At 60.5% G+C, this 27,295-nt stretch overlaps 3 protein-coding genes across 21 annotated transcripts in view; 1 reads left to right on the top strand and 2 right to left on the bottom strand.

The window, feature by feature from the left end:
• Positions 1–21,284, bottom strand: part of RHBDF1 (rhomboid 5 homolog 1) — a 25,886-nt gene extending 4,602 nt beyond the window's left edge. For 2 of the 8 annotated variants that reach the window (XM_081558504.1, XM_081558500.1), the window contains exons 1-7: positions 21,122–21,284; positions 20,483–20,698; positions 2,110–2,248; positions 1,910–2,040; positions 867–1,080; positions 243–449; positions 44–166 (exon numbers count right to left, since the gene is read on the bottom strand). In XM_081558504.1, the coding sequence (XP_081414630.1) occupies positions 44–166; positions 243–449; positions 867–1,080; positions 1,910–2,040; positions 2,110–2,226 (792 nt within the window). In that variant the 5' untranslated portion in view covers positions 2,227–2,248; positions 20,483–20,698; positions 21,122–21,284. Of the gene's footprint in view, positions 1–43; positions 167–242; positions 450–866; positions 1,081–1,909; positions 2,249–14,166; positions 14,345–20,482; positions 20,699–21,121 lie in introns of those variants that run through there. The other 6 variants (XM_081558503.1, XM_081558499.1, XM_081558502.1 and 3 more) reach the window with 4 other exon arrangements.
• Positions 19,249–26,621, top strand: MPG (N-methylpurine DNA glycosylase). 4 transcript variants are annotated; one of them, XM_081558519.1, is made up of 4 exons: positions 19,249–19,362; positions 21,280–21,513; positions 23,898–24,102; positions 26,182–26,621. In XM_081558519.1, exons 1-4 carry the CDS (start codon positions 19,339–19,341, stop codon positions 26,586–26,588), a joined length of 870 nt encoding a protein of 289 aa, XP_081414645.1. In that variant the 5' UTR covers positions 19,249–19,338; the 3' UTR covers positions 26,589–26,621. The 4 variants fall into 4 exon arrangements, with proteins under 4 accessions (XP_081414645.1, XP_081414648.1, XP_081414646.1 ...); XM_081558522.1 differs by having other exon boundaries at positions 19,249–19,458; XM_081558520.1 differs by having other exon boundaries at positions 19,249–19,458; positions 23,895–24,102.
• The window catches only part of NPRL3 (NPR3 like, GATOR1 complex subunit), a 31,613-nt gene continuing 30,885 nt past the window's right edge, over positions 26,568–27,295 (bottom strand). For all 9 annotated transcript variants that reach the window (XR_014073514.1, XR_014073516.1, XR_014073515.1 and 6 more), the window contains one exon: positions 26,568–27,295. Coding sequence is in view for 6 of the 9 variants with exons in the window: in XM_081558507.1 (XP_081414633.1) it covers positions 27,130–27,295 (166 nt within the window). In the remaining 3 variants the exon portion in view is untranslated.

Below are 27,295 nucleotides of genomic sequence, written 5' to 3'. Positions count from 1 at the left end.
AAGCTTAGGCAGAGGGATCAGGGTGATGGCGCCAGGCTCTTACCCGGGCAAAGAAAGACGTGTCCAGCTCGTCAGGGAAGTCAGCCGTGTCCTCCTCCAGGAAGCTGGCAGGAGTGAAGCTTCGGCGCTGGGCGCGGCGTAACGTGCCATCCCTAACAGAGCGACCCTGCCAGCAAGGGAGTAAGCCCGCGGCTCCATGCAGCCGACTCGCCCCCAAACCCCACCTAGGCCCTTGCACCCACCTTCACCAGCGCAGCGGCTGCCCGGAAGCTCATCTTGGCCACCGACTCGCGCTTGCGCCGCCGTGGGAGCCGGTTGAAACCGGAGCGGGAGCTGGAGAAGGAGCAGAGGGAGGCGGCACCCGGCGTGACGGGCGTGTGCGGGGCGCTCAGGCCGTCGGCATCATCCGCCAAGCGGAAAGCGCGGCCCCGGGCCAGGGGGTCTACGATCTGGAGGGGAGGAGATGCCAGAGTTGGGGCTGGGTCTGGCCAAGGGGGCTCCTTCCCCACCCCAGATCCCTCTGTGGAGAACACAGCTGCTGCTCAACCCACCACCCAGCGGGCCCCTGGACAGCTGAGTGGGTTCCGCCCCAGCCCAGTGCGCCCAGGGCCTCCTCTCCGCCTGTGTTCATGTTACAGTGCCGTCCATCCTGCGGTGCTCCCCGCGTAGACGCTGGCCAAGGTTCAGCCCCAGGTCCCTGGCCTCCCTCAGGAGCCTCTCATCCCAGAAAGCATCTTAGGTGCCTTTACAGGAGCATCCGACCACCATCCGAATCCAGGAGCTCCCAGGGACCGCCTTTGCTCGGGCTGGCTGTGTTTCCGGCCCCGCCCAGAGGAGCCGAGTGAGGGGCCCGTGGGAGGGCATACCTTCTGCATGCCCAGCTGGCACGGCCCCACGTACAGAGGAGGCGGCGTCTCGGTGCTGGTCAGCGACACGTTGTCCTGGCTGGGCAGGTCTAGCTCGCGGATAACCTGGGGCTTCAGCTTCCCGTAGCGCTGGCTGCAGTGGCGGATGCTCTTGCGCTGCCACTTCTGAGTGCTGTCACTGTCCTTGCTCACTCCAAACCAGTCGGCCGTGCCCCTGCCAGGGGAGGGGCTCAGCAAGGGCGCCCGGCTGTCCCTTCCCCCAACCCGGGCCTCAGAGGAGTTCCCCCTGGGCATGCCTGCCGCAGGCCTCCAGACCCTCCAGGGGCCCAGGTGGGCTGCGGCTGATTGAGGGGAGAAGTGGGTTCCAGCTCTGGCCACCCCCACACAGTTAGCCAACTCTAAACTGCCACCAGCACCAGAGACGGCAGGCCTGAGTGAAACGGGTGAGTGTTTCACACAAGCCCTCACGCCCTCCTTGAGGTGGTGATTTGTGGAGAGACACCGAGGCTGGGCAGAGGTCAGAGTTCAGCCAGACGGAGCGTGGCCATGAGTCGCAGCTGGGCCTGGCACACGGCAGAACCCGGGAAGCGGGTGCCGCAGCCCTGCGCAGGCTGCCCACGGCCCTCGGACATGCAAGCAGAAATGCTGCCGCGCCTGCCATCAGGAGCCCCGGGGACACCAGCAACGCTGGCAGCTCCGGGAGCCCACAAGCCATGCTCACGTTCGTGGACGCCAGCACACGCCTGCCCTGCCCACGGTATCTGAGCAGGGACCGAGAGAGAGACGGGCGCTGCATGAGGGCCTGGCAGGCAGCGGGGGGCCCAAAAGGGGCAGAGTGTGGACGCGCCCGGGGCGCACCCAACGGCTGTCCAGGGCCAGAGCGTTGGGTGGGAAGACAGAAGAGAGAGCAGGTGCTGGGGGGCCGGCCTGAGAGCAGGGGAGCGGGGATGCGGGGACAGGATCGAGAAGGCCCCGAAGGGACCCTGTGTGCTGCCTCTGCCCCAGGGCCCTGCCCGCCCCGAGCAGCCAGGACAGCCCAGTACCTGCGGATGGTCTGCGTGATGGACATCTGGCGCTGCAGCGCTGGCCGCCGGGGCTCCTGGTGGGGCGAAGGGACGTGGGCGGGCTCGGCCGGCATGCTCACGCTCCGCAGGAACGCCTGGCGTCTCAAGGGCTGGGCGACGGGGTCCTGGTGAGGGCGCTGGACGGGCTGGACCCGCATCCCCCGCTGCCCAGGGCCTACCTGCAGGAAGCTGGGCTCCTCTGCTGCCGGGGGCAGCACGGCCGGGATGTCCAGCTTCAGCCACGGTGGCTTCTTGTGCTGCAGGCTGCTGCTGCTGTCCCTGCGGGCCTCCCCCATGGTTCAGGCAGACTAGGCGGGCCTGGGGGCACGGTGTGTTACTCAGTAACAGTGTGACAGGGAATTCCGGCGGCCGCGCATACTGGGTCCCCAGACGACAGACATCCATGTGACAAACAGTTCAGGACCCACCATGAGCCACTCACAGATGCTCAGGACTCACTGGTGGAGAAATGAGGAATCCAAAACAAAGTTCCTGCACTGCTGGAGCTTGGAGTCCAGACAGACAGGAAGCCCACATGGATACACACACTGCGCTAAAGGCTGCAAAATGTGATGGGGATAAAACAGCACATGACAGCTGCCTGCCCATGAAGGCTGTAAAAAAGCAGAGCCTTTTCCTCTGATGTAAGAGGAGGCCTTACATCAGAGTAAAGACTCTCAGCGTGATCCAGAGAGCATGGCCACGGGCAGGCTGCTCCCTACACAGGGGATGGCCGGGGCAGAAGCACAAGGAAGTGCCTGGTCTGTACACGGGGCAAATTCAAGGGTGGACTTCAGTCTCTCAAGCACCACGGCAGCTGCTCCAGAGACGGAGGGCCCATTATGTCCATGACAGGGTGCAGGGGCCCTCCCTGGTGCAGGGGCCCTCCCTCTCTCTGAGGAGCGACCACCTGATCTCCAGAGGCTGAGGGCTCCTACAGCCAGGTCCTTGCGCGCGGGCCAAGTCTCTTTGTGACCCTATGGACTATAAGGCGCCAGGTTCCTCTTTCCATGGGATTCTCCAGGCATACTGGAGTGGGTTGCTGTGCCCTCCTCCTGGGAATCTTCCCAACCCGGGTACTGAACCCACGCATCTTAAATCTCCTTCATTGGCAGGCAAGTTCTTTACCACTAGCACCAGCTGGGAAGCCAAGGCCACCTAGTGGAAGCGCTGATGTCACCACCAGGGGGCGCCACACACCAAGAAACTTCAGCAAAGCAGCTCCCTGGTGGCTCAGACCATACAGAATCTGCCGCAAGGCAGGAGGCCAGGGTACGAACCCTGGGTCGGGAAGATCCCCTGGAGAAGGAAATGGCTACCCACTTCAGTATTCTTGCCTGGAGAATTTTTCTGTGGATAGAGGAACCTGGCAGGCTATAGTCCCTGGAGTTGCAAAGGATCAGACACGACCGAGCAACTAACACTTGCACTTGCACTTTGCTCAGTGCCACCCTGAGCCCCTACAAACAACAAAACTAGTGGAGGTGATGGAATTCCAATTGAGCTATTTCAAACCCTAAAAAATGACGCCGTTAAAGTGCTGCACTCAATATGCCAACAAATTTGGAAAACTCAGCAGTAGCCAAGGACTGGAAAAGGTCAGTTTTCATTCCAATCCCAAAGAAGTGAAAGTGAAAGTAAAGTCGCTCAGTCGTGTCCAACTCTTTGAGACCCTATGGACTGTAGCCTACCAGGCTCCTCCGTCCATCCATGGGATTTTCCTGGCAAGAGTACTGGAGTGGGTTGCCATTTCCTTCTCCAGGGGCATCCTGCCGACCCAGGGATCGAACCCAGGCCTCCCGCATTGTAGGCAGATGCTTTTACAGTCTGAGCCACCAGGGAATACACAATCCCAAAGAAAGGCAATGCCAAAGAATGTTCAAAGTGAAAGTCCCTCAGGCATGTCCAATTCTTTGTGACCCCATCAACTATACAGTCCATGGAATTCTCTAGGCCAGAATACTGCAGTGGGTAGCCTTTCCCTTCTGCAGGAAATCTTCCCAACCCAGGGATCAAACTGAGTTCTTCTGCATTGCAGGCAGATTCTTTACCAGCTGAGCCACAAGGGAAACCCAAGAACACTGGAGCGGGTAGCCTATCCCTTCTCCACTGGATCTCCCTGACCTAGGAATCGAACCAGGGTCTACTGCATTGCAGGCGGGTTCTTTACCAACTGAGCTAACTACCTCACAACCACTCATCTCACATGCTAGCAAAGTAATGCTCAAAATTCTCCAAGCTAGGCTTCAACAGTACATGAACCAAGAACCTCCAGATGTTCAAGTTGGATTTAGAAAAGGCAGAGGAACCAGAGAGCAAATTGCCAACATCCATTGGATCATAGAAAAAGCAAGAGAGTTCCAGAAAAATATCTACTTCTGCTTTATTGACTACACCAAAGCCTTTGACTATGTGGATCACCACAAACTGTGGAAAATTCTTCAAGCAATGGAAATACCAGACAACCTTACCTGCCTCCTGAGAAATCTGTATGCAGGTCAAGAAGCAATAGTTAGAACTGGACATGGAACAGACTGGTTCCAAATAGGAAAAGGAGTATGTCAAGGCTGTATATTGTCACCCTGGTTAGTTAACTTATATGCAAAGTACACCATGCAAAATGCCAAGCTGGATGAATTACAAGCTGGAATCAAAATTGCCGGGAGAAATATCAATAACCTCAGATATGCAAATGACACCATCCTTATGGCAGAAAGCCAAGAGGAACTAAAGAGCCTCTTGATGAAAGTGAAAGAGGAGAGTGAAAAAGCTGGCTTAAAACTCAAAATTCAAAAACCAAAGATCATGGCATCTGGTCACATCACTTCATGGCAAATAGATGGGGGAAACAATGGAAACAGTGACAGACTTTATTTTCTTGGGCTCCAAAATCACTGCAGATGGTGACTGCAGCCATCACATTAAAAGATGCTTGCTCCTTGGAAGAAAAGCTATGACAAACCAAGACAGCATATTAAAAAGCAGACATTAAATAAATAAGTAAATAAATAAATAAATAAAAAGCAGACATTACTTTGCTGACAAAGATCCATCTAGTCAAAGCTATGGTTCTTCCAGTAGTCATGTATGGATGTGAGAATTGGACTATAAAGAAAGCTGAGCGCCAAAAAATTGATGCTTTTGAACTGTGGTGCTGGAGAAGACTCTTGAGAGCCCCTTGGACTGCAAGGAGATCCAACCAGTCCATCCTAAAGGAAATCAGTCCTGAATATTCATTGGAAGGATTAATGCTGAAGCTGAAACCCCAATACTTTGGCCACCTGATGTGGAGAGCTAACTCATTAGAAAAGACCCTGATGTTAGGAAAGATTGAAGGCAGGAGAAGGAGATGACAGAGGATGAGATGGTTGGATGGCATCACTGACTCAATGGACATGAGTTTGAGCAACCTCCAGGAGTTGGTGAAGGACAGGGAAGCCTGGCGTGCTGTAGTTCATAGGGTCGCAAAGAGTCGGACATGACTGAGAGACTGAACTGAACTAACCCTAAGCCCCATATCCCTTGGGCAAAGGGGCAGGGCCCAGGACCCAGAGCTGAGGGCTTGATTTGGTCCACTCCAGCCTAGCCATGTGACCGTGAGGCAGGGGCCACATAAGCAGGGCTCCTTGGCACTTACTTCCCTCTTCACAAAATGGCACTTTTCGGGCAGGTCTGCTTCCCTGGCCCCAGAGAAGAACCACAGGGCCTGGAAACACTCTACACATGGACATCAGCAGATGGGAAACATCGAAATCAGATTGATCATGTTCTTTCCAGCCAAAGACAGAGAAGCTCTATACAGTCAGCAAAAACAAGACCTGGAGCTGACTGTGGCTCAGATCATGAGCTCCTTATTGCAAAATTCAGGCTGAAATTAAAGAAAGCAGGGAAAACCACTAGGCCATTCAAATATGACATAAATCAAATCCCTTATGATTATACAGTGGAAGTGACAAACAAATTCAAGGGATTATATCTGATAGACAGACTGCCTGAAGAACTATGGACGGAGGTTCATAACATTGTACAGGAGGCTGTAATCAAAACCATCCCAAAGAAAAAGAAATGCACGAAGGAAAAGTGGTTGTCTGAGGAAAGTATACAGAAAAAATAGCTGAGAAAAGAAGAGAAGTGAAAGACAAGCAACACAGGGAAAGATACACCCACCCAAATGCAGAGTTCCAAAGAACAGCAAGGAGAGATAAGAAAGCAATGCAAAAAAAGTAGAGGATAAAAATAGAATGGGAAAGACTAGAGATCACTTCAAGAAAATTGGAGATATTAAGAGGACAATTCATGCAAGGATGGGCACAATAAAGGAGAGAAATGATAAGGATCTAACAGAAGAAGAGATTAAGAAGAGGTGGCAAGAATACACAGAAGAGATATACAAAAAAGGTCTTAGTGACCCAGATAATCCTGATGGTGTGATCCCTCACCTACAGCCAGACATCTTGGAATGTGAAGTCAAGTGGGCCTTAGGGAGCATCACTACCAACAAAGCTAGTGGAGGTGATGGAATTCCAGCTGAGCTATTTCAAATCCTCAAAGATGATGCTGTGAAAGTGTACCACTCAATATGCCAGCAAATTTGGAAAACTGAGCAGTGGCCACAGGACCAGAAAAGGTCAGTTTTCATTCCAATCCCAAAGAAGGGCAATGCCAAAGAATGTTCAAATTACCATACAATTATGCTCATTTTGCATGATAGCAAGGTAATACTCAAAATCCTTCAAGCCAGGCTTCAACAGTAGGGAACTTCCAGATGTACAATATGGATTTAAAAAAGGCAGAGGAATCAGCAATCAAATTGCCAACACCCATTGGATCATAGAGAAAGCAAGGGAACTCCAGAAAAACATCTACTTCTGTTTCACTGACTTTCACAAAGGCTAAAGCCTTTGTGTGGATCACAACAAACTCGAAAATTCTTAAGAGATGGGAATACCAGACCACCTTACCTGCCTCCTGAGAAATCTGTATGCAGGTCAAGAAGCAATAGTTAGAACTGGGCATAGAACAACAGTCTGATTCAAAATTGAGAAAGAAGAACATCAAGGTTGCATATTGTCACCCTGCTTATTTAACTTATTTACAGAGCACATCATGCGAAATGCTGGGCTGGATGAATCACAAGCTGGAATCAAGACTGCCAGGAGAAATATAAACCACCTCAGATATGCAGATGACACCATCCTTATGGCAGAAAGCCAAGAAGAACTAAAGAGTCTCTTGATGAAGGTGAAAGATGAGATTGAAAAAGCTGACTTAAAACTCAACATTCAAAAAAGTAAGATCATGGCATCCAGTCCCATCACTTCATGGCAAATAGAAGGGGGAATAGTGGAAAGTGACAGACTTTATTTACTTGGGCTCCAAAATCACTGTGGACAGTGACTGCAGCTGCAAAATTAAAAGATGCTTGCTCCTTGGAAGGAAAGCTATAACCAACCTAGACGGCATATTAAAAAGCAGAGACATCACTTTGCCACCAAAGGTCCATCTAGTCAAAGCTATGGTTTTTCCAGTAGTCATATATGGATGTGAGAGTTGGACCATAAAGAAGCTTGAGCACTAAAGAATTCATGCTTTTGAACTGTGGTGTTGGAGAAGACTCTTGAGAGTCCCTTGAACTACAAGGAGATCCAACTGGTCCATCCCAAAGGAAATCAGTCCTGAATATTCATTGGAAGGACAGATGCTGAAGCTGAAGCTCCAATACTTTGGCCACCTGATGGGAAAAGCCGACTCACTGGAAAAGACCCTGATGCTGGGAAAGATTGAAGGCAAGAAAAGGGGGTGACAGAGGATGAGACGGTTGGATGGCATCATTGACTCAACAGACATGAATTTGAGCAAACTTTGGGAGACAGTGAAGGACAGGGAGGCCTGGCATGCTGCACTCTATGGGGTCACAAAGAGTCATGACTTAGCAACTCAGCAACAACAATAAGCAGAGAGGGTCCTCGCACAACGAGGCCAAGGGGAGCAGGGGCGTTGTGGAGACTCTCCCTTTCTCAGCCTTTCAAAGCGCCCCAGACCCTGACAGATTCTGACTTGTGGGGCCTGCGGCTCCCCCACTGAGGTCACGAGACACTGCCTGGAGAGATACAGAGAGAAGACTTTCCGCATAGCGAAACTGAGGCCTAGGAAGGGAGGCTGGCCTTGCCCAAGGTCACATATTCGTGGCAGCATAACTAGAGACGCAGCTGCTACTGGCTCTGCACAGACCAGGGAAGGGGCCCTGCTCGGAGCCTCCACCAGCTCGCTATGGACCTGAAGGCAGGTCTGACATGAGGGTGTCTTGACTGAGAACTGGGTTCCTCTGGGGTCTGAACCAGGAGACCAACACTCAGCATCCAACTCACACCACCACCCAGCCCAGACTTGCACAGGCCGCAAGTCGGCATCCTGGGAGACGGCGTCCTCATCATCAGCCAGCCCCGCTCCACAGATCAGGCAGACTGTAAGCTGCCCCATGGGCAGGACACTGGTCTCGAGCCCCAGTGATGGAATCTCAGACAGTACTGGGCATGTTGGGAAGACAGAAGGAGCTCAGAAGCTGCAGGGCTGGGACGACACCCTGGGTCACCTCCTGAGACTGGGCCAGGACTGCCAGCTGGAGACCTGGGCATTCGGACCCCTCAGATGGTGCTGCACCCCTGGGGCCTTGTGGGGAGGGGCCAGACAGGACGGGACCCCTTAGCATTCAGGGGAGGCTCTGGTACCGTCAGTCTGGCCCTACCACCCAACCCCATGCCTCACATAGCCTCATTTACTCCAGTGAAGCTACTGTGAGGTCCAGAGAGGAGCCCGCAGGCAGGGTGCTGGGGACTGACCCCTGCAGAAGCTTCCATACACACGCCCAGAATGTCTAGATACCACAAGATGGTCCCCCACTCAGGAGAGTCGGAAACCCCTGCCCGCTGACTGGCACACAGCACCACCCACACGCGTTACCCTCCAAGGCCCCTCCTCACAGCTGGCTCCCCCAGGAAACATCCTGCCCATCATGGTCACCTGATCCCCCTGGCTCGGCTGGGAGCACAACCATATGTGTGCTGCCCAGTCCTGCCACACCAGGTCCACAGTGCCCAGGGCAGGCCTGCTCCAGAGCTACAGCTCAGGGACCACTGGGCATCTCAGAGTGTGGGCTACCAGGGGCCAGGCCCCATGAAGTGGGGTGACGGGAATTCCTGAAGATGCCCCTCCACTGGGGCCTGGGAGGAGGAGCTACCATATGACTGGGGAGGAGGTGGGAGAGGGCGGGGGGCACAGAGAGGAGCCGGGCACCCCCTGCCCCCACCAGCCAAGGCCACCGGACACAGGAGCCCCTCACGAGGAAGGCTCCAGCTCCCTCCTGGACACACAGACCTCCGGGTGCCCACCTCCACCAGCTGCCCCCCCCACCGCCACGTTTGGGGCCGAGGCTGGATGGCGCTCCGGATGCCACACGGCTCCTTGCCCCCGGAGCTGCCGGTTCCTGGCCTGACCCGCCCTGTGTGACCAGTCCCCCCGCCCCCCTCAACCCATGCCAAACTCTGGACCTCAAGCGGGTGGGGTTCACAGGCAGGGCTGGGAGTGGCTCCACAGTGGGCCCCAAGGGCGTGGGGGAGGGACAGGCCCAGACCCGACAAAGAGTCTGGGCTAGAAGGGGGCACAGCGCCCGCCCAGAGGACACAGGGGCTCAGTGTCTGAGTCTCCCCCGGGCACACAGGGGGCTCTTGTTCCTAGACAGCCCCTGGGGGGGTCTCCCAACAGCACCCCCTCTGCTGCCCCCAGCACAGAGAGAGACCTCAGCCCAGGGAGGGCCTGCCTGCCACGGTCACAGCATCTGAGTCACTCCAGCAACACTCACAGCCGCCCCCACCCCCGGGCCCAGACCCACCAGGGACACCCAGACAGGCCGAGGGAAGCGCAGGGAGGGACAGCAGAGCAACAGCAGCTCAGGAGTGCGAGGCGACGCTGGGGGCCCTGGGGGCCACAAGGGCCGCTGTAAGCAGGAACCAGCAGGGCAGAGGGCTAGCGAGAGGGGGCAGGCCCCCCAAGGAGCAGCCGCGGCTGATCTGGCGATGACCCCGGGAAGTAGGAGACAGAGCGGGAGCCTGGCCTGAGACAGGGCCCTGACCCAGCTCCTCTCTGCCACCTGTCACCCTGAGCGAGCCTGAACCTTCCCCTCTGAAAACCGGAGACCGCAGCAGAGTCTGGCACACACAGGTGCTCAAGAAGCAGCTGTTGATTCAGAAACGGCGGAGCACTTCCTTGGGGGCTCAGCGGTAAAGACTGCCTGCCAGTGCAGGAGACAAGGATTCGATCCCTGATCCGGGAAGACCACACACGCTGTGGAGCAATTAAGTCCACGAGCCGCAGCTTCTGAAGAGCCCATGCTCCCCGAAAAGAGCAGGCCCTGCAGTGAGAAGCCCTGCACTTTAACGAGAGAGTGCCCTCGCTGGCCGCAACTAACCCTCGCTGGCCGCAACTAACCCTCGCTGGCCGCAACTAGCGCGGAGCCCACACGCCAACAAAGATCCACACAGTCAAAAATAAATAAACACATAAAATTATTTTTAAAAAAAACACGCCAGACCTAAAAAGAATATAATATTGTAGTCATCTATGAGAGTGAAAGTGAAGTTGTTCAGTCGTGTCTGACTCTTGCGAGCCCGTGGACTGTAGCCTACCAGGCTCCTCCATCCATGGGATTTCCCAGGCAAGAGTACTGGAGTGGGGTGCCATTTCCTTCTCCAGGGGATCTTTCCGACCCAGGAATCAAACCCGGGTCTCCCGCATTGCGGGCAGACGCTTTACCCTCTAAGCCACCAGGGAAGCCCTTAAGTCATCTGTACTTCAACTAAAAAAGAAAGAAAGGAGCAGGCTGCCGGCTGTGGGGAGCTCCCCAAGGAAGGCCCAAGAGCAGAGCGTATCAGAGCGTGGGCCGTGGGACGACCCGGGTGACACCCTTCAGAGGGGCTTGGTTTGGGAAGGTGTAGCGAAGAAGCAAGAGGAGATGGGGGAGAGGTTTTGGCCCACCCAGGCCTGGACAGGCCAGAGCTGGGTTAAAGCTGGAGCCTTTGCTTCTGCACTGAGGCCTGCCCCACACACCTGGAGGACAACGCTGACCAGGGGCATCTGGAGGCCAAGTGGGTGACCCGGCCTCAAGACTAGAGCCACAAGCTTGGGGCCGACCCTGCCCAGGGGACCACCGGCCACCAAGGTCAGCTGCAGCAACTGGCCCCACCCCAGGTCACTTGCCCCAACGTGACCTCAGGACACCTGCCCCGACGTGACCCCCAGTACACCTGAGCGTGGTCCCAGGAAGGGCCAGCTCTTCTGACCTCCCGCTATGAGCCCTGATCTTTGACCCTCAGCCTCCCGTTTGACCCAGAGTCTGACGCCCAGCCCTTGGGAGTTTTGACTCCAGTCCTCCACCACATGCTGCTCTGGCAAAGCGGAAATGAGCTGGCTCCCCTGAGCCTCTTGACCTCGTCTGTTTCCGGCATCTTGTTGGGAATGACCCTGGGCAGGCCCTCACGCTCCTCAACCCCCGCCAGTGACCCTCCACTTTTCTATGGAAGATATGAGGTTCAGAAGGGAGCACGGCTGACCTGAGACCTGGCCCCTGGCTTGCTCAGTGCCCTGTGCCATCCCTAGGAGGACAACAGATCCCCGCGCCCCAGGCACCCACACCAGCTGTCACCCCAGATGAACCTGCAGGGCACCAGCCAGAACCACAGGAGACTCTCTGCTTTAGACAGCCCTGAAAGGACCACCCTGCGAGGGTGATGTAGGAAAGGGGGCATGGCCCTATGGACTGGGCACTGCCCAAAGGCTTGGCAGACACAGATGGCCCGGGGGTCACTGGCCACCAATTAAAGCCTATAACCCAGCTGGGCCTAACAGGGTGGACGCACCCTGGGATCGGGAAGCAGCAGGCTCAGAAAGGTCAGGGGACCCGTCCGTGCCACACGGCCAGCTCCAGGGTAGGGCAGGGACTTCGCCATAACAGGTTCTGGATGTGACAGTCTGGGATCTAACTGGACCTCGGGAGCCAGGGTGCAAGCCCACCTCAAGCTGTGGAGTGGAAAGACCTATATCCCATCAACAGGCCTGGACAGAGGGCAGACGAGCAGCCTGTCACCAGTCAGAGGCCCCAGAAGTGCTCCTGACCAGCCCCACAATGCGTTCCCAGAGCCCACACAGCCTCGGGCTCAGCAGCCCTGCCCAGGACACTGCGGCTGGGGGACAGCACCCTCGAGGCCACAGGAGGGGACATCACGCCTCTGAACTCTACTACTGGAGCAAGAAAGGCTTCAGCCAGCAGAAGCCTGGCACACCTGCCTCAAACCTGACTCTAGCTAGCCCCGTTGACCTCTCACAACCCCCGCAGGGGTCCTCTGTGTCCATCTTACAGATCAGGAAACTGAGGCTCAGAGAGGCCGGTCACCACCTGCGGTCACCCAGCCTCCAAGTGATTCAAAGCCTTGGGCCCTGTCTGCCCAGGAGCTGGGGAGGGGCCATGACCCCCGGAGAAGGGGCAGACCATCTGGGACCCTCAGGTTGGGGAGGGCCAGCAGCCCCTCTGAGACCCCCCTTCCACCTCACCTCCACCCAGAGCACCTCAACTCATGGAGAAGGGGGTCACTCACACACCCAATCCGGAAAACAGGCAGCCGCTAAGGAATCCGATCCTTGGGCTGAAAGAAGATCCTGTCACAGACAGGAGGTGGAGGAACCAGAGCTGGGGTGGGGTGGGCAGGCAGGGGGAGCCCCTCATGTCTGGGGAGACGAGCTACAGGAGGTGCCCTGAGCAACAGCTTGAGTCCAGAGACCCTGAGAGGGACCCTGGAGGGCAGGCACGACCTGGGTGATCCCTCTGAACCACGGGGTCCCCTGGCCCCCGCAAATGCTGGACGGGGAGTGCTCTCACTGCAATGCTCCAGGTCTGGGCCCTCGGTCAGCACTCTGGGAGGGAGCCTGGAGCCCCAGCACCTTTCATCCAGGGTCACCCCACTACGAGCCCTACTAGCAGCCCCTGCTTTTCTCAAGGAAAAGGACCCAGCTTGCCCAAAATAACCCGGTGGCAGGGGCTCAGCCTCAGGGAGCCCTTGGGCCCCGGCCACCTGCTGGGCTGTCCGGTGTCGTCCCAACCTCTGGGTGGGGGCTAAGGAGGCTGGGGCTGGCCCCACCGGGGTGGGGAGAACCCAGCATCTAGCGGGGCCAAACCTGAAAAGCCAGTTTCATCCTTGAATCTCGTCTGCCAGGAAGTCCCCAGTGGGGGTTGGGGGACCTTTCCCAGCACAGGGCTAGGGCCTCCAGATCCAGACCTCGCTCACCAGGGCCTCCAGATCCAGACCTTGCTCACCCGGATACTCAGACACACACCCCCAAACTGCGCACCCGCGATGAGGAACTCTGGTCAGGGACAGGTGGGTCTCTAGCAGGGCAGACAGCCAGGCCCCCCAGCCCAGGGTCCTAAGCACCTGGGGTCCAGCCATCTCCCCAGCCAGGAGAAGGCCTGCTTCCAGGCATGAGGTAGTGGCCGCAGGCTCTAGCCCTGGCCTGCTCCTCTTGGCCACTGAGCACAAGGTAGGGAAGGCGCCCCGCAGCTTCCAGTGTTTGGAGACAGGGTTGTGAAGCTGAAGGTGGGGTCAGTCCCTCCCCACACCCCCAGCTTCACAGCTACTGCTTTGCGGAAGTTATTCCCAGCCCCAGGGAGGACGGCTGGGACAGCGACGATCCAGAGAAGTCCTACCCAGAAGTCCCACCCTCCGAGCTGGAGTTTCGCCTTGAAACACCACCCACTGGAGGAGGCCGGGCAGGAAAGCGTAAAGGGCGGGGGGAGGGTACAGCTCAGAGGCGCCTGGGGACACCCCCGGACCCCGAGCCCTCCGCTGCCCGGACCCTCAGCTGTCGGGCGGGGGCTGGAGCCGAGCTGTCCGGCCGGGTCAGGCCGCCGCCCGGACGCGCTAATCCGGCCACGGGCTATTTTTGCGTCCCGCCAAGTTAGGAATCCGGGACTGGGCCGCCTCCTCCTCGCGCGGCTCAGGAAACTCCGAGAAGGAAAGTCCGGCCGTCTCGGGTGGAGACTCCTCGAAGCCGGGACGCGGCCAGACTCCCGCTGCTCTGAGCGGCTCCGGCAGCGGAGGGCTGGGGACCGGCCCCGGCGCGGCGGACGCCGTCTCGGGACCCACCCGGCTCGCGCCCCACGTGCAGCCCCGCCCGGCGCGCTCACTCACCGCTGCCGCCAGCGCCGGGGGTCCCGGGGGTCCTGAGGGCTGCGGGGAGGGGCTGCCGCCGCCGGCCCGAGGGCGCCCGCGCCGAGTCCCCGCCCGCCCGCCCGTCCGGCCCGCCCGTCCGCCGGGGAATGCCATGGAGCGAGGGGCGTGCGCGCCGGGGGCGGGCCCGGCTGAAGGGGGCGGCCGCGTGACTCAGGGCTCAGGAATGCGCGCGGCCCGCCCGGCCAGAGCCACCTCCTCCGGGAGGGCGGCGGGGACACCTCTGGCTGGGGGTCGAAAGCGCCTTGGTCAGGACGGGAGGACCTGGTGGCCCAGCTGGACCGAATCTGATGGTCAACCTCACCCGCTCCCGGACCCGGAATGAGTCCCGACCTTAGCAGATTCTTTGACTTGTGCTTGCAGAGTGGAGAGTCCGGGAGACAGCCCTGTATCTATAGGGACCCAAACCCCCAGCCTCCTCCAAGGCCGGATTGCCAAGTCTCTCACTGTAAGTCCCTCGGAGCATCACTCACACACACATACCCCTGCTTCCATGCACTTACACACACGCTCTGCTTCTGTAACTCAGCTGGTCTCTTGCATAGTCTAGATCACCTAGATCAGCTAGTTTTGGGGAAAATGGACACCTACAACAATTCTAGGAACTAAAACATCTCACTCACCCTTGCCCCTGCTTTTGCAATCCCTGTAACCTTAACTGTGCTTGTCTGTGTAAACGGCAGGCAGTCTCCCACCCCCTCCCCATCCTGAGCACCCAAAGTATCCAACAGACGTACAGAACACAGACCCAGAATTGGGACCCTATAAAGGAACTGTGCACCCAACAGTCGGGGCTCAAGGCCTGGAGTGCTAACTCCTCTGGGCCCGCGGCAAAATAAACCTTCGTTCTCCAACTCTCCGAGTGTCGCTTGGCTTCTCGATTGCTAGTTTCTACAACAGACCCACTCACACTCGTGTTTGCCCCCGTATTCCTTCACCCACGCCTGTTTACACAGACTCCCATACCCACACCTACGCATACACAACTGTAACACTTCCATGCTCACTCGCACACTTACACACGTGAACACAACCACTGATGCCTACTTACACTCAGTCGCACTCATACCAAAGGCAGGACGGGAGCAGTGACCTCGTCCCAGGCCCCATGCTCCCCGCCCGCTGGAGGCTGGCTCCCCCAGCAGGCCCCCACCCCACCCCCCCACCTCCCCACCCGGTCAGGCTGGAGCCCCACAGCAGAGGCGGCAGCAGCAGCTGCGTGCTCTCCCTGTCCTTAGAGCTCACCTGCCGGCCAGGGGCCCATCTCTGCTGCCCTGAGCTGGACACAAGGTGGCCCGCTGGCTAAGGCTGCTGCAGGGAGTCTGCCCGCATCCCTCTCTCCTGACACAACCACCAGAGACAGACCCCAGAATGGGCCCGGCTCCCCAGGAGCCGTGCGTGGAGGAGGGGCATAGGTGTCCTCGGAAGCAAACCTGGGACCAGGGGGTCCTGAAGACCCTCCCACTGGGTGCAGATTCCTGAGGCACCCGGGGCCCAGCCCCTCCAGCCTCAGAGGCCCCGTGTGTCTTCAGGGGCCCTTTGCTGGCCTGGGACCAGGAGGCAGTGGTCCTCTCTGAACAGAGGCGCTGCCACGGTCAGGTCAATAAGCTAAGCCCAGGGCACGGCTTCAGACAGTGCCTTGGTCCTTGGCCACACAGAAAATAAAGTGGACAAGTTGAGGTTGGTCACTGGAGCCTGGCAGAGGGACAGAACCCTCTGACTGTCTGCCCGTCTACACTGCAGGATGGGACAGCACGGTGTCGGCACACTCTGGGTCATTTGTGAACTCGGGGAGATCAACACAAGTCTTGGGTTGAGGGAGACAGTGAAAGCTTCGGAGGGGCTGCAGGAGGGTCCTTCGGGGTGGGGGGTGACCCAAGAGCCTTGGCTGCACCACCTCCCCGTCCATGCAAGGCTCCTAGCCAGAGGCAGGACAGTCTCTCCACACCTGGCATTCCCCACCCTGCCAGGAGTAAGCACGCCCTGTCCACCTGGATGCCCAGCCTGGCTGCCAGGGCCGGAACTGGTGGTGTCCACTCTGCAGTCCATTGCCTGGGCTCACCTCCAGCGCTTGCCAAGGCCAGGCATCCAGTCTGACAGTTCTCCCTCCAGCGGATGCTGCAGGGCATCCAAAACCCCTCCATGACCCAGACTATCGCTCCCAGCGGCCAGGAGCTCAGCCAGAGCAGGCTCTCAGCTGGGCCTGGGCCCATGCCCCAGTCCCTGCCGCCACAGCACTCCCACCCCAGCCACCACCACCTCGAGCTGTCTTCAGTGGGTGCAAGCTGCCTTCCCGGAGAGGGTGGCCTCCTCCTTCTTCCTCTGGCCTGCCTCCATGGGACCCTCCCTGTTCCCACGCCCGTGAGACCCCAAGCAGCCTCTGCTGCAGGCCCTTGCCCCTCACAGGTGTGGCTGCCACGTCCACCCTGGCAGGCGAGCCCAGGAGTCCGCAGGTTCTCAGCCCACCAGGCCTCCTGAACAGGACCCTGACGCCAGAAGGACAGTGTGAGCAGAGGCTTGGACACCTGAGCACTCTGGCCCGGACCCAGGCCTCACTGCCCTGTGCTCTGATGGAGGCGCTCCTGACACGGAGGCCCGGATCCCAGTCCCTATTTTATCTTTTCTGAGGCCCTGGAAAGAGGAATCCACTGCAACTGCCTCGGATGTGTGCAGGGGATGGGACCGGCAGGTGTCTGGACTACTCCCTGCCTGCAGACGGCACTCTAGGACCCGAGGGGGTGGGGGCCTGACCACTAAGAGGTGTCCCTACCAGCCACCCCGGAATTAGCTCAGCAGGCCCGCCTGAACTTTGGGAGCCTGAATGAGCCCAGGACCAGCCCCTGGCTATTTGGGGCAGAGGCAGCCGTGGGCCAGGCCAGCCAGGGACCTGAAGTCACTGGCTATTTGAGGCAGCTGCCCCTCCCCACGTCTCGGGGCCTGGCAAGGGGGCCCTGAGCACCCGGCCCCGGGGGGCAGCATTGGCAGCACAGCCCCAGGAGGGGGAGATGCGGCCGGGGGCTCCCCGCATCCCCTGGGCCCGTCGGGTACAGAGGCCCCCGCCCGAGGCAGCCCTGCTGCAGTGTCACGGACGGCGTGGCCCCTTTTGCAGCGTCGGCTGCCCCCACACAGAGAAGGACCAAGAACAGTGTCTGGGTGGGAGCTCGTGGAGCCGCTGTCCTTTCTCTCAAGGGTCAGGGACTGCCGTTCCCTCCAGGGCGCAGGGCAGCTCCCCCTGAGCACCAATCCTTTTCAGAGCACTGAGGTCTTCCTCCAAGGAGCCTCTCCCACCCCAGCAGGCAGGCACACTGGGGACAGACGAGAAGGCCCTAGTCCCCTCCTCCCGCCTGAGCACCAGCTTCTCACCCGGCCAGCCTGCTGCCCACCCTGTAGGCCACAGTGGGAACGCACAGCCCACCACCTCACCACTTCCTGCCTGCGGTGGAGCCTCAGACCACAAAGCAGGAAGTAGGGGGCCAGGGTGGGGCAGAGCTGGGGGGGGCAGAGGTTGTGCAAGGCCCTGCACTTGGGCTGGAACATCTGGAGAAGGGGCTGCTGGCTCCAGCCCCGTCTCCTCCCTCTGGGCTGCCCTCCAAACCTCTCTTCGTCTTCAAGTTGGGGATAAGATGCCCTAAAGAAATGTGTGAACTCCCGTGATTTCTACAACGTCCACAAACCACTTGTGAAATTGAAATGAAAACGAATCCAAAACAGCAGCCAAACGTGCCCCTGGCCCCCCCAAGGAGATGGGCCCAACTGCAGCCTCAGTTTGCCTCAGGGAAGGGGGAGGGAGGCTGGGCACACAGGAAGGCCGGAAGGGGGAGGCATTGTTTGGGCAGAAAGGCTGCAGCGGGTGAGGAGGAAAGAAGGGTGGGAGTCACATCCAAGCCTGCCTCACAAGTTCACACTGACGACACACTGCCCACCCCCGGAAGGAAGCAGCCCTTGGTGCCACACACAGCTGGGCGGCTTCCAGCAGGCGCTGCAAGGCTGCCCCTCCCTCCACAGGAAGTCCCCGTGGGGGCCCTGGGAGGTGGGGGTGCACAGCTGGGCCGGGGCCTGGGCCTGCGCTGGAGCTGAGACCGAGACCAGGCACCATGCACATCCCGGCCTGTCACAGGCCCTGGTACCTCCCCCTACCCCCACACCATCCTTTGCCCATCGGCTCTCCAAGGCCCCGTGGGTACCCCTCACAGGGCCAGGGTGACCCAGTCAGAGAGCTCAGGACATGCTCCAGGGCAGAGCTGTTCCTCACACTGCCCCCAGCCGCTGCTCTGCAGGAAGGGTGGTCAGGGGTCTCCACAGCCCTCCTGCTGGCCTCACTCCACTCCAGCCCGCTCACTCCCAGAACTGTGCAGGCTCCTCTCAGCATCCTTAGGTGGAGGGTGGGGTGGGGCCCCACTGCTGACACAGTATCCTGCGATCCACCCGTAAGTATTGGGGGTTGGGGCGTTTCCAGAAAGACCTGGGTCCACAAAGTCTTCCTGGCCCACTCCCCCATCCAATCTGTCCTCTCCACCCAAATGCCCCCTAGGTAATGCGCGTCCGCAGTCCAGGATGGCGTGTCTCAGGGACAAGGGCTCCCATGCCTCCTCCCTCAGGTGCACTCCACGTTCACCCCACCACCCAGACGAATGGGGCACCAAACCACCACACCTCCAGCCGGGGCCCAGTCAAGGCTCCTAAGAGACCTGGCCTCTTGGAAGTCTGACCACTAGCTGGTGGAGGAGTGCGTTCTGCGGCTGCGTGGGGAGGAGGGGGCGGGTGGACCAGGGTGCAAGTGGGGAGGTGGGGCATGCCAATGGGAGAAGTGAGGAGCCCGGAACTCCCCTTCACCCCAGCGGCCTGCTCGCCCTCACACGGACAGCGTTCCAGCAGCCGCGGGCTTCGTCCAAGAAGGGAGGTGCGGCGCCAGGCAGGGGCGCCAGCGGGGAACGCCGGGCCCCGGGCCGGTCCCCACCACTCCCTACCCCGTGGGGGGCCCGCCCCGCCCCGCCCCCCGCCCGCAGCTGGCCTTCCGCCCTCCTCCGCGCAGGCGCCGGCTCCACCCCCGGGCCGGGCAGTGCTTCCGGGTGGGCTCCTGGGTGGGCTCCGCGCAGGCGGTCCCCACCCCCGAAGCCGCGGCAGAGCCGCCGGATGCCTGCGCGTCGCGGGGTCCAGGTGAGTGCGCGCCCCAGGAGCGCGTCCCTCCCAGGGCGCACGGCCGAAGGACAGGCTCTGGGCTGAGACCCTCTCCGGAGTCGCAGCGCCACCGCGGTGAGCCCTGAGCGGGAGCCAGGAACGTGCTCCCAGGCCGCCCCTCTGCGTGTGCAGTTTCTAGAGGAGCCCTGCCAGCGGGATCAGACCGTTCGGCCGCTCCATTTGCCAGCAGCAGAGTTGAGCCCCAGCCCGAGGCCTCCAGGAAGGAGAGCCCGAGCCCGGTTGCCTGGTTACGTGCTGGGCACACTGCCCGGCTTACACGGCCCCTGCCCGGAGCCCGCCTGCCGCGGACATAACCGTCCGCTTGACCCGAGAGACTACTTCCGCACACTCCTCCCTCCAGTGCGTGTCCCAGACGGATAAATACTCTCCCTATAACTGACCCTGTTCGCCCAGGTTTTGACAGAGGGCTGACAGGTGTCTTGGGCGCCTCCTTCGAGGCGGCTGTTTTCTGCCCTCCCCTGGGGAGGCCCAGCCTGGCAAGAGACCCTCCTCCCCAGGTTTTGCCCAGAGGCGCTCCAGTGAGGGTGTTTCTTCCTAACATTAGTGAGTGCTCGCTGTAGGCTGGCTGAGTACTTCCCCGGCTTCTCCTTTTATTCTCAGAACCACCCTGTGTGACAATGTTGGTTCCCTTTCTGCAGGTGAAACAGAGGCACAGACATGAGGTCACTTTCTGGGGCAGCCATCACTCTTGGGTGCATCAGCAGGGTCACCCCACTCCTCAGCCCAAGGATCTGAACCGAGACCTCTCTGATCCTCAGTCCGGGGGCAGCTGTATGAGCCCCCACCGCCCAGGGTGGGTCAGGGCAGAGACCTATAGTCACCCCGGAGACTCGGGCAGGCCAGGAGCCAAACCCAGCTGAGGAGTGGGGCCGCAGCATCCCGGAGCACGAGCCCACGCTCGGTGTTGGCAGATGGGCTGGGCTGCAGTCACGGTCACATCAGCGTCCATTCTCAGCTGACCAGTGGCTCCGGACAATATACAGTGTCAGCACTTAATGTTAAAAATAATGGGTCTGTCGTGTGCCAGGGAGGCACTGGAATCAACCTCTAAGGAGGGTCTCCAGGCCCCAGGGCTCACCTGCATCTTCCCTTGGAGACTGGCTGGTCACAGAATGACTGAGGGTGTGTGGTCAGGTCCCCAGCCCTGCGGCAGCAGCTGGGAGCAGACAGTGTGCTGGTCTCGGCGGAGCCTCCTCACTCCTGGGACCTCAGCTTTGCTTCACTTCTCCTTATTCTGACATCCTAAGTCACGAGCCACAGGACAGCTGAGGACTCATCAGGGGTGTCCTGAGCCCTTGGGATGAAGCCAAGGAGACAGGCGACCTGGTGCTCACCCACAGGGGTGTCAGGCCTTCTGGGCCCTTGTAGGAGGGGTTGGGCACAGTGAGAGACCTGCCGACGTGGGGAAGGGGTGTGGATGACTTGACCCCCCGTCTGTTCCTCGGCCAAGGCCCTACTGGGGTCACAGCTGACTTAAAGTTCCAGGTCAGGGTCGGGTGCCATGGGCTCAGAAGTCCACTTGGGGACCACGTGATGAGTGGCAGTCAGCGGGGACCAGCCCTGACCCAGGCCTGGGTGCCACTGTCTCCTCCCCAGGCCCTGAAGCCCTCTGCCACTGAGCTGTGTAAGTGCTGCATACGGACAGCTCGTGGGGCAGAGTGGCTGCCTTGTCACTGCCTTCACATGCGGTCATCTCCCAAGGCCTCCGGGTCCCCACCTGGGCTGAGCACGTCAGATGTGGCATTGTCTGCAGCTGTTTGCCCCCATTTCGTAGATGAGGAGATGGACAGGCAGGCAGCTGAATGAGTCCTCAAGCTCCTGACTTCACTGAACCACCATCTGTCCTTCCCAGATGATTGTCCTTTCCCATTTCAGCTTTCCTGCACAATGGAGCAGAAAAAGCAGCGATTGTTGGAGGCTAAGCAGCATCAGAGCCCATCAGATGGGACCCAGACACCTTCCCCCAAGGAGCTGCACTTGGGGCCGCCCGCGACCCTGGGCCCCACGCACAGCATCTATTTCTCAAGCCCAGAGGGCCGTCCTGCTCGCCTGAGATCGGAGTTTTTTAACCAGCCTGCAGTGTCCCTGGCCCGGGCGTTTCTCGGACAGGTAATGGAAATGTAGCAGCGTGGTCTCCGTGTGAAGAGTCACCACCGGCCAGCATCTGTGGGCACAGCCCTCTTCCCGCTGGGCTCACGTCCCTGACTTGGCCCTGCGTGTCCTCACGCAGTCAGCCGCTTTGCCCACACTTGCCCTGAGGAGCTTCACCTGAGTCGCCTGGGGCAGGGGCTGGGCGTAGGGTCGGCTGAGAAGAATGCTGAGGTTGTTGGGGCGCCTGCCTGCTCCGGGCAGTGAGAGTGAGGACGCAGCAGCTATAGCATCAGACTTTCCACCTGGGGCATGGCAGCGCTGGCCCTGATCTGCCTGGGATCGCCTGCAGGGCGGGCAGGTTTCTCACAAGGACTGCGGTCCGTGCTGGCCCTGTGTCGCCTGCCCTGTCCCCTGGCACAGCCACTGCCCTGCTGGGGCTGGACTGTGTGTGTAGTGGCTTAGACACACGGCAGCCGAGGCCACGGCACACAGGCTGTCCTACATCAGCACGGTCTGGAGACAGCCTCCTCCTTGCCACTGGCTGGCTTCCTGGCAGCCCCTGCAGCCCCAGCCCCTGGGGTGGACGCTGGCTGCCCAGGGCCCGTGGGGGAGCCTGCCCCAGACGGTGTGCACGCAGCATGTGCCACATCTGTCTGGAGCACCATCGGGCTACAGTCCTGGTGCCAAACCCGAGACCTGGCTTTCTGGTCCTGGAGGCTCTGTGGCTACGTCGTGTCCTTTAATGAGCCTACCATTAGGCTAAAATAGCCAAGGAGAGTCCGTTTCTGTGGCTATTTGAAAACTGGTGCCAAGAACAGATCCTAAAATGTAAGCTAGGGGAGCGTGACCTAGGAGCAGTCTGTTCCCCTGAGGATGCTCTGAGCTGCAGGGAGGGGCCAGAAGGTCCTGAACACACGTGGAGTCAGGGAGGTTATGATCTCACACGAAGCAGCATGGGGGCAGGTGAGTCCAGCATCCCGGTAAGGACCCCAGGGCCCCACAGGCTCCCCCTGGGCTCCCATCATGCCTGTTTGAGCCTGAGGGTGGACAGGGCAGTGTCCAGCAGAGAAGGGAGGGTCTTATCCCATATGCCCTTTCCTTCAGGAGGAGAACCTTTCTCATACCCTCCCAGTGGATGTCCTCCCTAGAGCCCATACCAGGCTTGGGTCGTGCACTCATCCTCAGGCAGGTCAGCGCAAGGGGCTACGGGTTGCCACAACAGCCCAGACCACTCTGCGTCACCTCATGGGCTGAGAACGGTCCTCTTGGGACCCCCACCAGCAAGCAGGAGATGTTTGTGATGGGGCTGAGAGGCAGCGGACACCTGCTGTCTGAGAGATGGTCCTGAGATTCAGGGCAGGAGCAGGCCATGAGCACAGGGCTGCGGGAGGCTCTGCCCACTCCACGGCGGCAGGGAAACCGTCAGGCTGTTTGCTGACCCTGGCCACAGACACAGTGGGCTCCATGGGTTAGGGGCAGTGGCCTGGCCATCTGGTTGATTGCTCTGGCCTAAGAACAAGGCAGGTGCTGGGAGGCCGTCCCTGAGACTCCACCGTGAACCCTGGTTGAGTCAGACCTGGGGCCCCAGACACTGGGCATGCCCGCCAGCCATTCCCAGGGCTGTGCCATGGTGCCATGTGGTGCAGGCGTCAGGCACAGGGGCTCCAGGCAGGACGGGCCCGGCTCTGGCATGCCCAGCACTCCTCAGGGCCCTGGCTCCCCTGAGGCCTGCTCTCCTTGGTGCTCTGCTGACCCCGGGGCCCATCCCTCTGGGGACAGCCCCTGACAGCCACCCCTGCCCTGTCCTCAGCCAGCCTGTCCCCCGCTGGACCTAACCCCAGACCCACCCCAGCCCCCGCCCCAGGGTGCTGTTCAAGGCAGCCACCGCCAGGCCCGCCTCCCCGGCCCACTGCCTGTGCTGACCCCTTTTAAGGAGCTTGCCACCCCGGGGCTGGGGGCCAGGCTGGGGGCACCACAAGGTAGCTGGTCCTGCTGCTTTCAGAGCTGGCTGGGTGGGCGCTGAGCACGACAGCCCTTTGCAGTTGGTCCAGGTGGAGAGTTCCATGGGCCCTAGAAGCCCGGGCAGGGCCCTGTGCCCTTCACCCCTCTCAGCCCCAGGCTAAGCATCAAGTCCAGGGGCACTGGGCAGGGAGGGACAGGGCCCCTCTGAGAGGAGGTGCAAGGACTCGCTGGTGCTAAGCACACCCCGGCCCTGGCTGGCCCCAGTGTCCCCTGTGGACGGGACACTGGCTGAGCAGGGCCCACGGCCGGCAGCCCAGCGGGATGGGGGTACTGTGGGCTGACCCAGCTGTATGCGGATGTCCCGGGACACCCTGAGCTGGGGAGGGGCGTCCAGGCTGTGGGCCATCAGTGGGGTACGAGCCCTTCTTCCTCCCAAGCAGGTCTTGGTCCGACGACTGGATGACGGCACAGAGCTCCGCGGCCGCATCGTGGAGACTGAGGCGTACTTGGGGCCAGAGGATGAAGCTGCCCATTCAAGGGGTGGCCGGCAGACCCCCCGCAACCGTGGCATGTTCATGAAGCCCGGGACCCTCTACGTGTATCTCATCTACGGCATGTACTTCTGCATGAACGTCTCCAGCCGAGGTGAGGAAGACCGGGGGGGGCAAGTGTCTGAGCCAGGGGCGCCTTGCGAGCGAGGCTGTGGCATCAGCTCTGGCTGCACCGCCAGTGGGTCAGAGGCGCCAGGGGCCCGTGGAACAGAGGTCAGCCTGAACCCAGAGCAGATGGGTGCAGGAGCCCCCGAGTGGCTGCTGGTGTCACTGCTGGCCCAGGGAGGACTCTGAGGGGCCGACTGTGGGCAAACAAAGGTGCAATCGATTTGGGGTGCGCTGGGCTCAGGCAGGAGCCTCGCCAGTGAGCAGTCACGGGGTCTCAGCAGGGATGACCCTGCCACCGTGGGATGGGGCAGGATGCCGCGTCTGGATGTTCTCGGCCGTCAGAGCCCTGAGGTGCTCCTGGCTTCAGCGCGTACAGGTCAGGGAGGGTGCGCGCCATTCACGACGCCCAGGACAGCCGACTCCACAGAGAATCGGGACCCCAGGGTCAGCGGTGCCAAATGGAGAGAGGCTGAGGTCCCCCTTGTTGGGGGACCCACCAGGTCCTTCTTGAGTAGGCATCTGTTTTCTGGGTGGTCTGTGCTAGGAAGGAAGCGCCCAGCAGTGGGTCTCCCCAGCCCACTCTGGCCAGCCAGTCCCAGCATCCGTCTGCTGAGCCTCCATCCCAAGATGAAGACTTGGGATGTCAGGGCTGCTGGTCACACTGGTGGTCACACTGGAGAACTCCAGTGACATGTGAGTTGTGATCGCCCCAAGTGGACGGCTGTAGATGCTGACTGTGCGCTGTGGGCTGGAGGGTGCGAGGCACCCTGACTGGCCCTGCACCCTGCCCCGCAGAAGGCAGCTGTTGTGTGAAGCTGAGTGACAGGGACCACCCCAGGGGCCTGTTATCTCCCGGCGAACCTTCCAGTCGCCAAGCTTTTCTTTGGTATTAGAACCAACCCTTCACATGAGGGGAGACTGCACTTGGATGAGGGGCTGCGGTTGGTGAGGAAGGGCAGGCATTCCAGGGGTACAGGTGGACCGGGCAGATGAGGGAGGTGGTGCATGCCGTTCTGGTCACGTGACCAGGATGCCCAGGACCGTCCAGGTCAGGGGAGCAGAAAACTACAGGGTGCAGACAGCCGGGGCCAAGCGTCTTCCAGGAGGGAGGGGCAGCTGGGCCGGTCTGTGCCTGCGGGGACTCGGCAAGCAGCTGGTGCGGGTGGGGTGCTGGGGGCCGGGGGCAGGGGGAGGACGGGGAGGCCCGGTGAGAAGAGCTGGGGGCTGGACTCACACGCGTCCTAGGAGAGGAGGGGTCAGCTGCTCCTCAGACCTGTGTGCAGGCGGCACCCAGCACACTTGGAAGCTGGTTAGGGGAGGGGCTCAGGAATCGCGCAGGGACTAAAACCAGGCTTGGGCGCCCTTGGGCCATCCTGAGGTGCTTTGAAAAGTGGCTGGTTAAGGCTTGCGGGCTGTGCAGGAGGCCAGCTCCTGGGTGCTGACGGGAAGCCTGTGTGGCTAAGGCCCGGGAGGGACTGGCCGGGCCACGCGTCCGGCGAGCCCCTCAGATCCCAGTGGGCACGGCGGGCTGAGATGGCACCTCTGACCAGAGCCCAGAGTGACCCTGTGCTCAGCTGGGGATCAAGGGCTCTGGACAAGGGTGTCTTCTCTAGGGAATCCCAGGCCCTGGGTGTCAGCCATCCGTCAGTGGCCTGGACTGGAGGGGCGAGGGGCCCTGAGGTGGGGGGCTATGTTGGCACCTCTCCCCACTGGGTCATGGGGTGGGACTCACCTGCACCCTGAGTGCCCTGGGGGCTGCTCCCATGGGCAGATGGTTGGGGCCCCTGGGGCCTGGTGGGGGGACCATGCCTGTGGGGGGCCATCTCTGGGGTTTCCATTGCCTACCGACCTTACAGTTAGTGCCAGTCACCCAAACCAGAGAAAGCCAGGGAGCTCCATGTCTCCCCAGCTGGTGGGCAGGTGGCCAGAGGTGCCTGTAGGAGGCACAGGTGAGCAGGACGGGTAGCAGGCAGAGGGTCTGGGCAGAGTGAGCACAGGTGTCCACGGCCGCTCTGGTCAGGCCTTGGGTAGGAGGACCACAGCCTGGAAGCTCCATCTCCCACAGGGGACGGGGCGTGTGTCCTGCTCCGAGCGCTGGAGCCCCTGGGGGGCCTGGAGGCCATGCGGCAGCTTCGCCACGCCCTCCGCAAAGGTGCTGCTGGACGAGCCCTCAAAGACCGTGAGCTCTGCAACGGCCCCTCCAAGCTGTGCCAGGCCCTGGCCATTGACAGGAGCTTCGACCAGCGTGACCTGGCCAGGGACGAGTCTGTGTGGCTGGAGCAGGGCCCCCCCGAGCCCAGTGAGCTGGCCGTGGTGGTGGCAGCCCGTGTGGGCATAGGCCAGGCTGGCGAGTGGGCCCAGAAGCCCCTGCGCTTCTATGTGCGGGGCAGCCCCTGGGTCAGCGTGGTGGACAGGGCAGCGGAGCGGGACACACAGGCTGGAGCCAGGGCCTGCTCCCACGAGGACCTTTAATTGTTTACAAATGAAATAAATGCTGTGTTTCTAGAAGTGTCTCTTGCACCTTGGCCGGAGTCCCCCAGGCAGCCAGCTCTGCTCTGGGAGGACCCAGGGCTACCGTGCCCACTTTCTCTCAGGCCTGAGGCCGCCCTGGGGCGGGGGGCACCACGGCAGATGTGCCCCCAGGGGAAGCAGAGAGAGCAACTCCCCAGGGCCCGCACCCACAGCATGTCCTGAGCCAGGTCCTGTGGCCTCAGGTGGCCACGGAGGGGACTGCCTGGCCACCGCCTCCAGGAGGCCAACACAGGAGGGCGGTGAGGGTGGGACTGGGGGAGGGCGCCTGCAGGCAGTGCTGGGCCAGACAGGGCGGCGAGGGACATGAGCAGAATCGCGCGAGAGGCGTGCAGCCCTCAAGAGGCCAGCATGCTGGTCGCACCCCTACCTTGAGCCTCACCTTCACAGCTCAGGGCCCCTGAGGCCGTTCTGAAGAAGATGAGGAGAACAAGGCCCCGCAGGGAGAGGGAGCTGGGGGTGAGAGGCAGGGCCCCCACCCAGCTCACGTGAGCAGGGCCTGGAAGACGGCGATGACCGGGTCCTCATGGGTGGTCACCACCAGGACACTGCGGAACTTGTCCACGAGCGCGAGCAGCTGGGAGCGCCGCGTGTTCTCATTGTACATGATCTCCTCCAGGTGGTGGCGGCCACGGAAGTAGTGCAGGAGC

This window comes from Giraffa tippelskirchi, chromosome 13 (genome assembly GCF_054371585.1).
Source record: "Giraffa tippelskirchi isolate mGirTip1 chromosome 13, T2T-mGirTip1v1.2.pri, whole genome shotgun sequence".
NCBI lineage: Eukaryota > Metazoa > Chordata > Mammalia > Artiodactyla > Giraffidae > Giraffa > Giraffa tippelskirchi.
The sequence above is the reverse complement of the archived record's forward strand: the minus strand, read 5'-3'. Positions and strand labels throughout refer to the sequence as shown.

Bases quoted from the DNA above. Each gene is read 5' to 3' on its own strand.
- MPG (XM_081558519.1), top strand. From the start codon at position 19,339: ATGCCTGCGCGTCGCGGGGTCCAG. The intron at 19,363-21,279 runs GTGAGTGCGCGC...TTCCCATTTCAG, and splicing joins CTGCGCGTCGCGGGGTCCAG to CTTTCCTGCACAATGGAGCA. The intron at 24,103-26,181 runs GTGAGGAAGACC...CATCTCCCACAG, and splicing joins CATGAACGTCTCCAGCCGAG to GGGACGGGGCGTGTGTCCTG.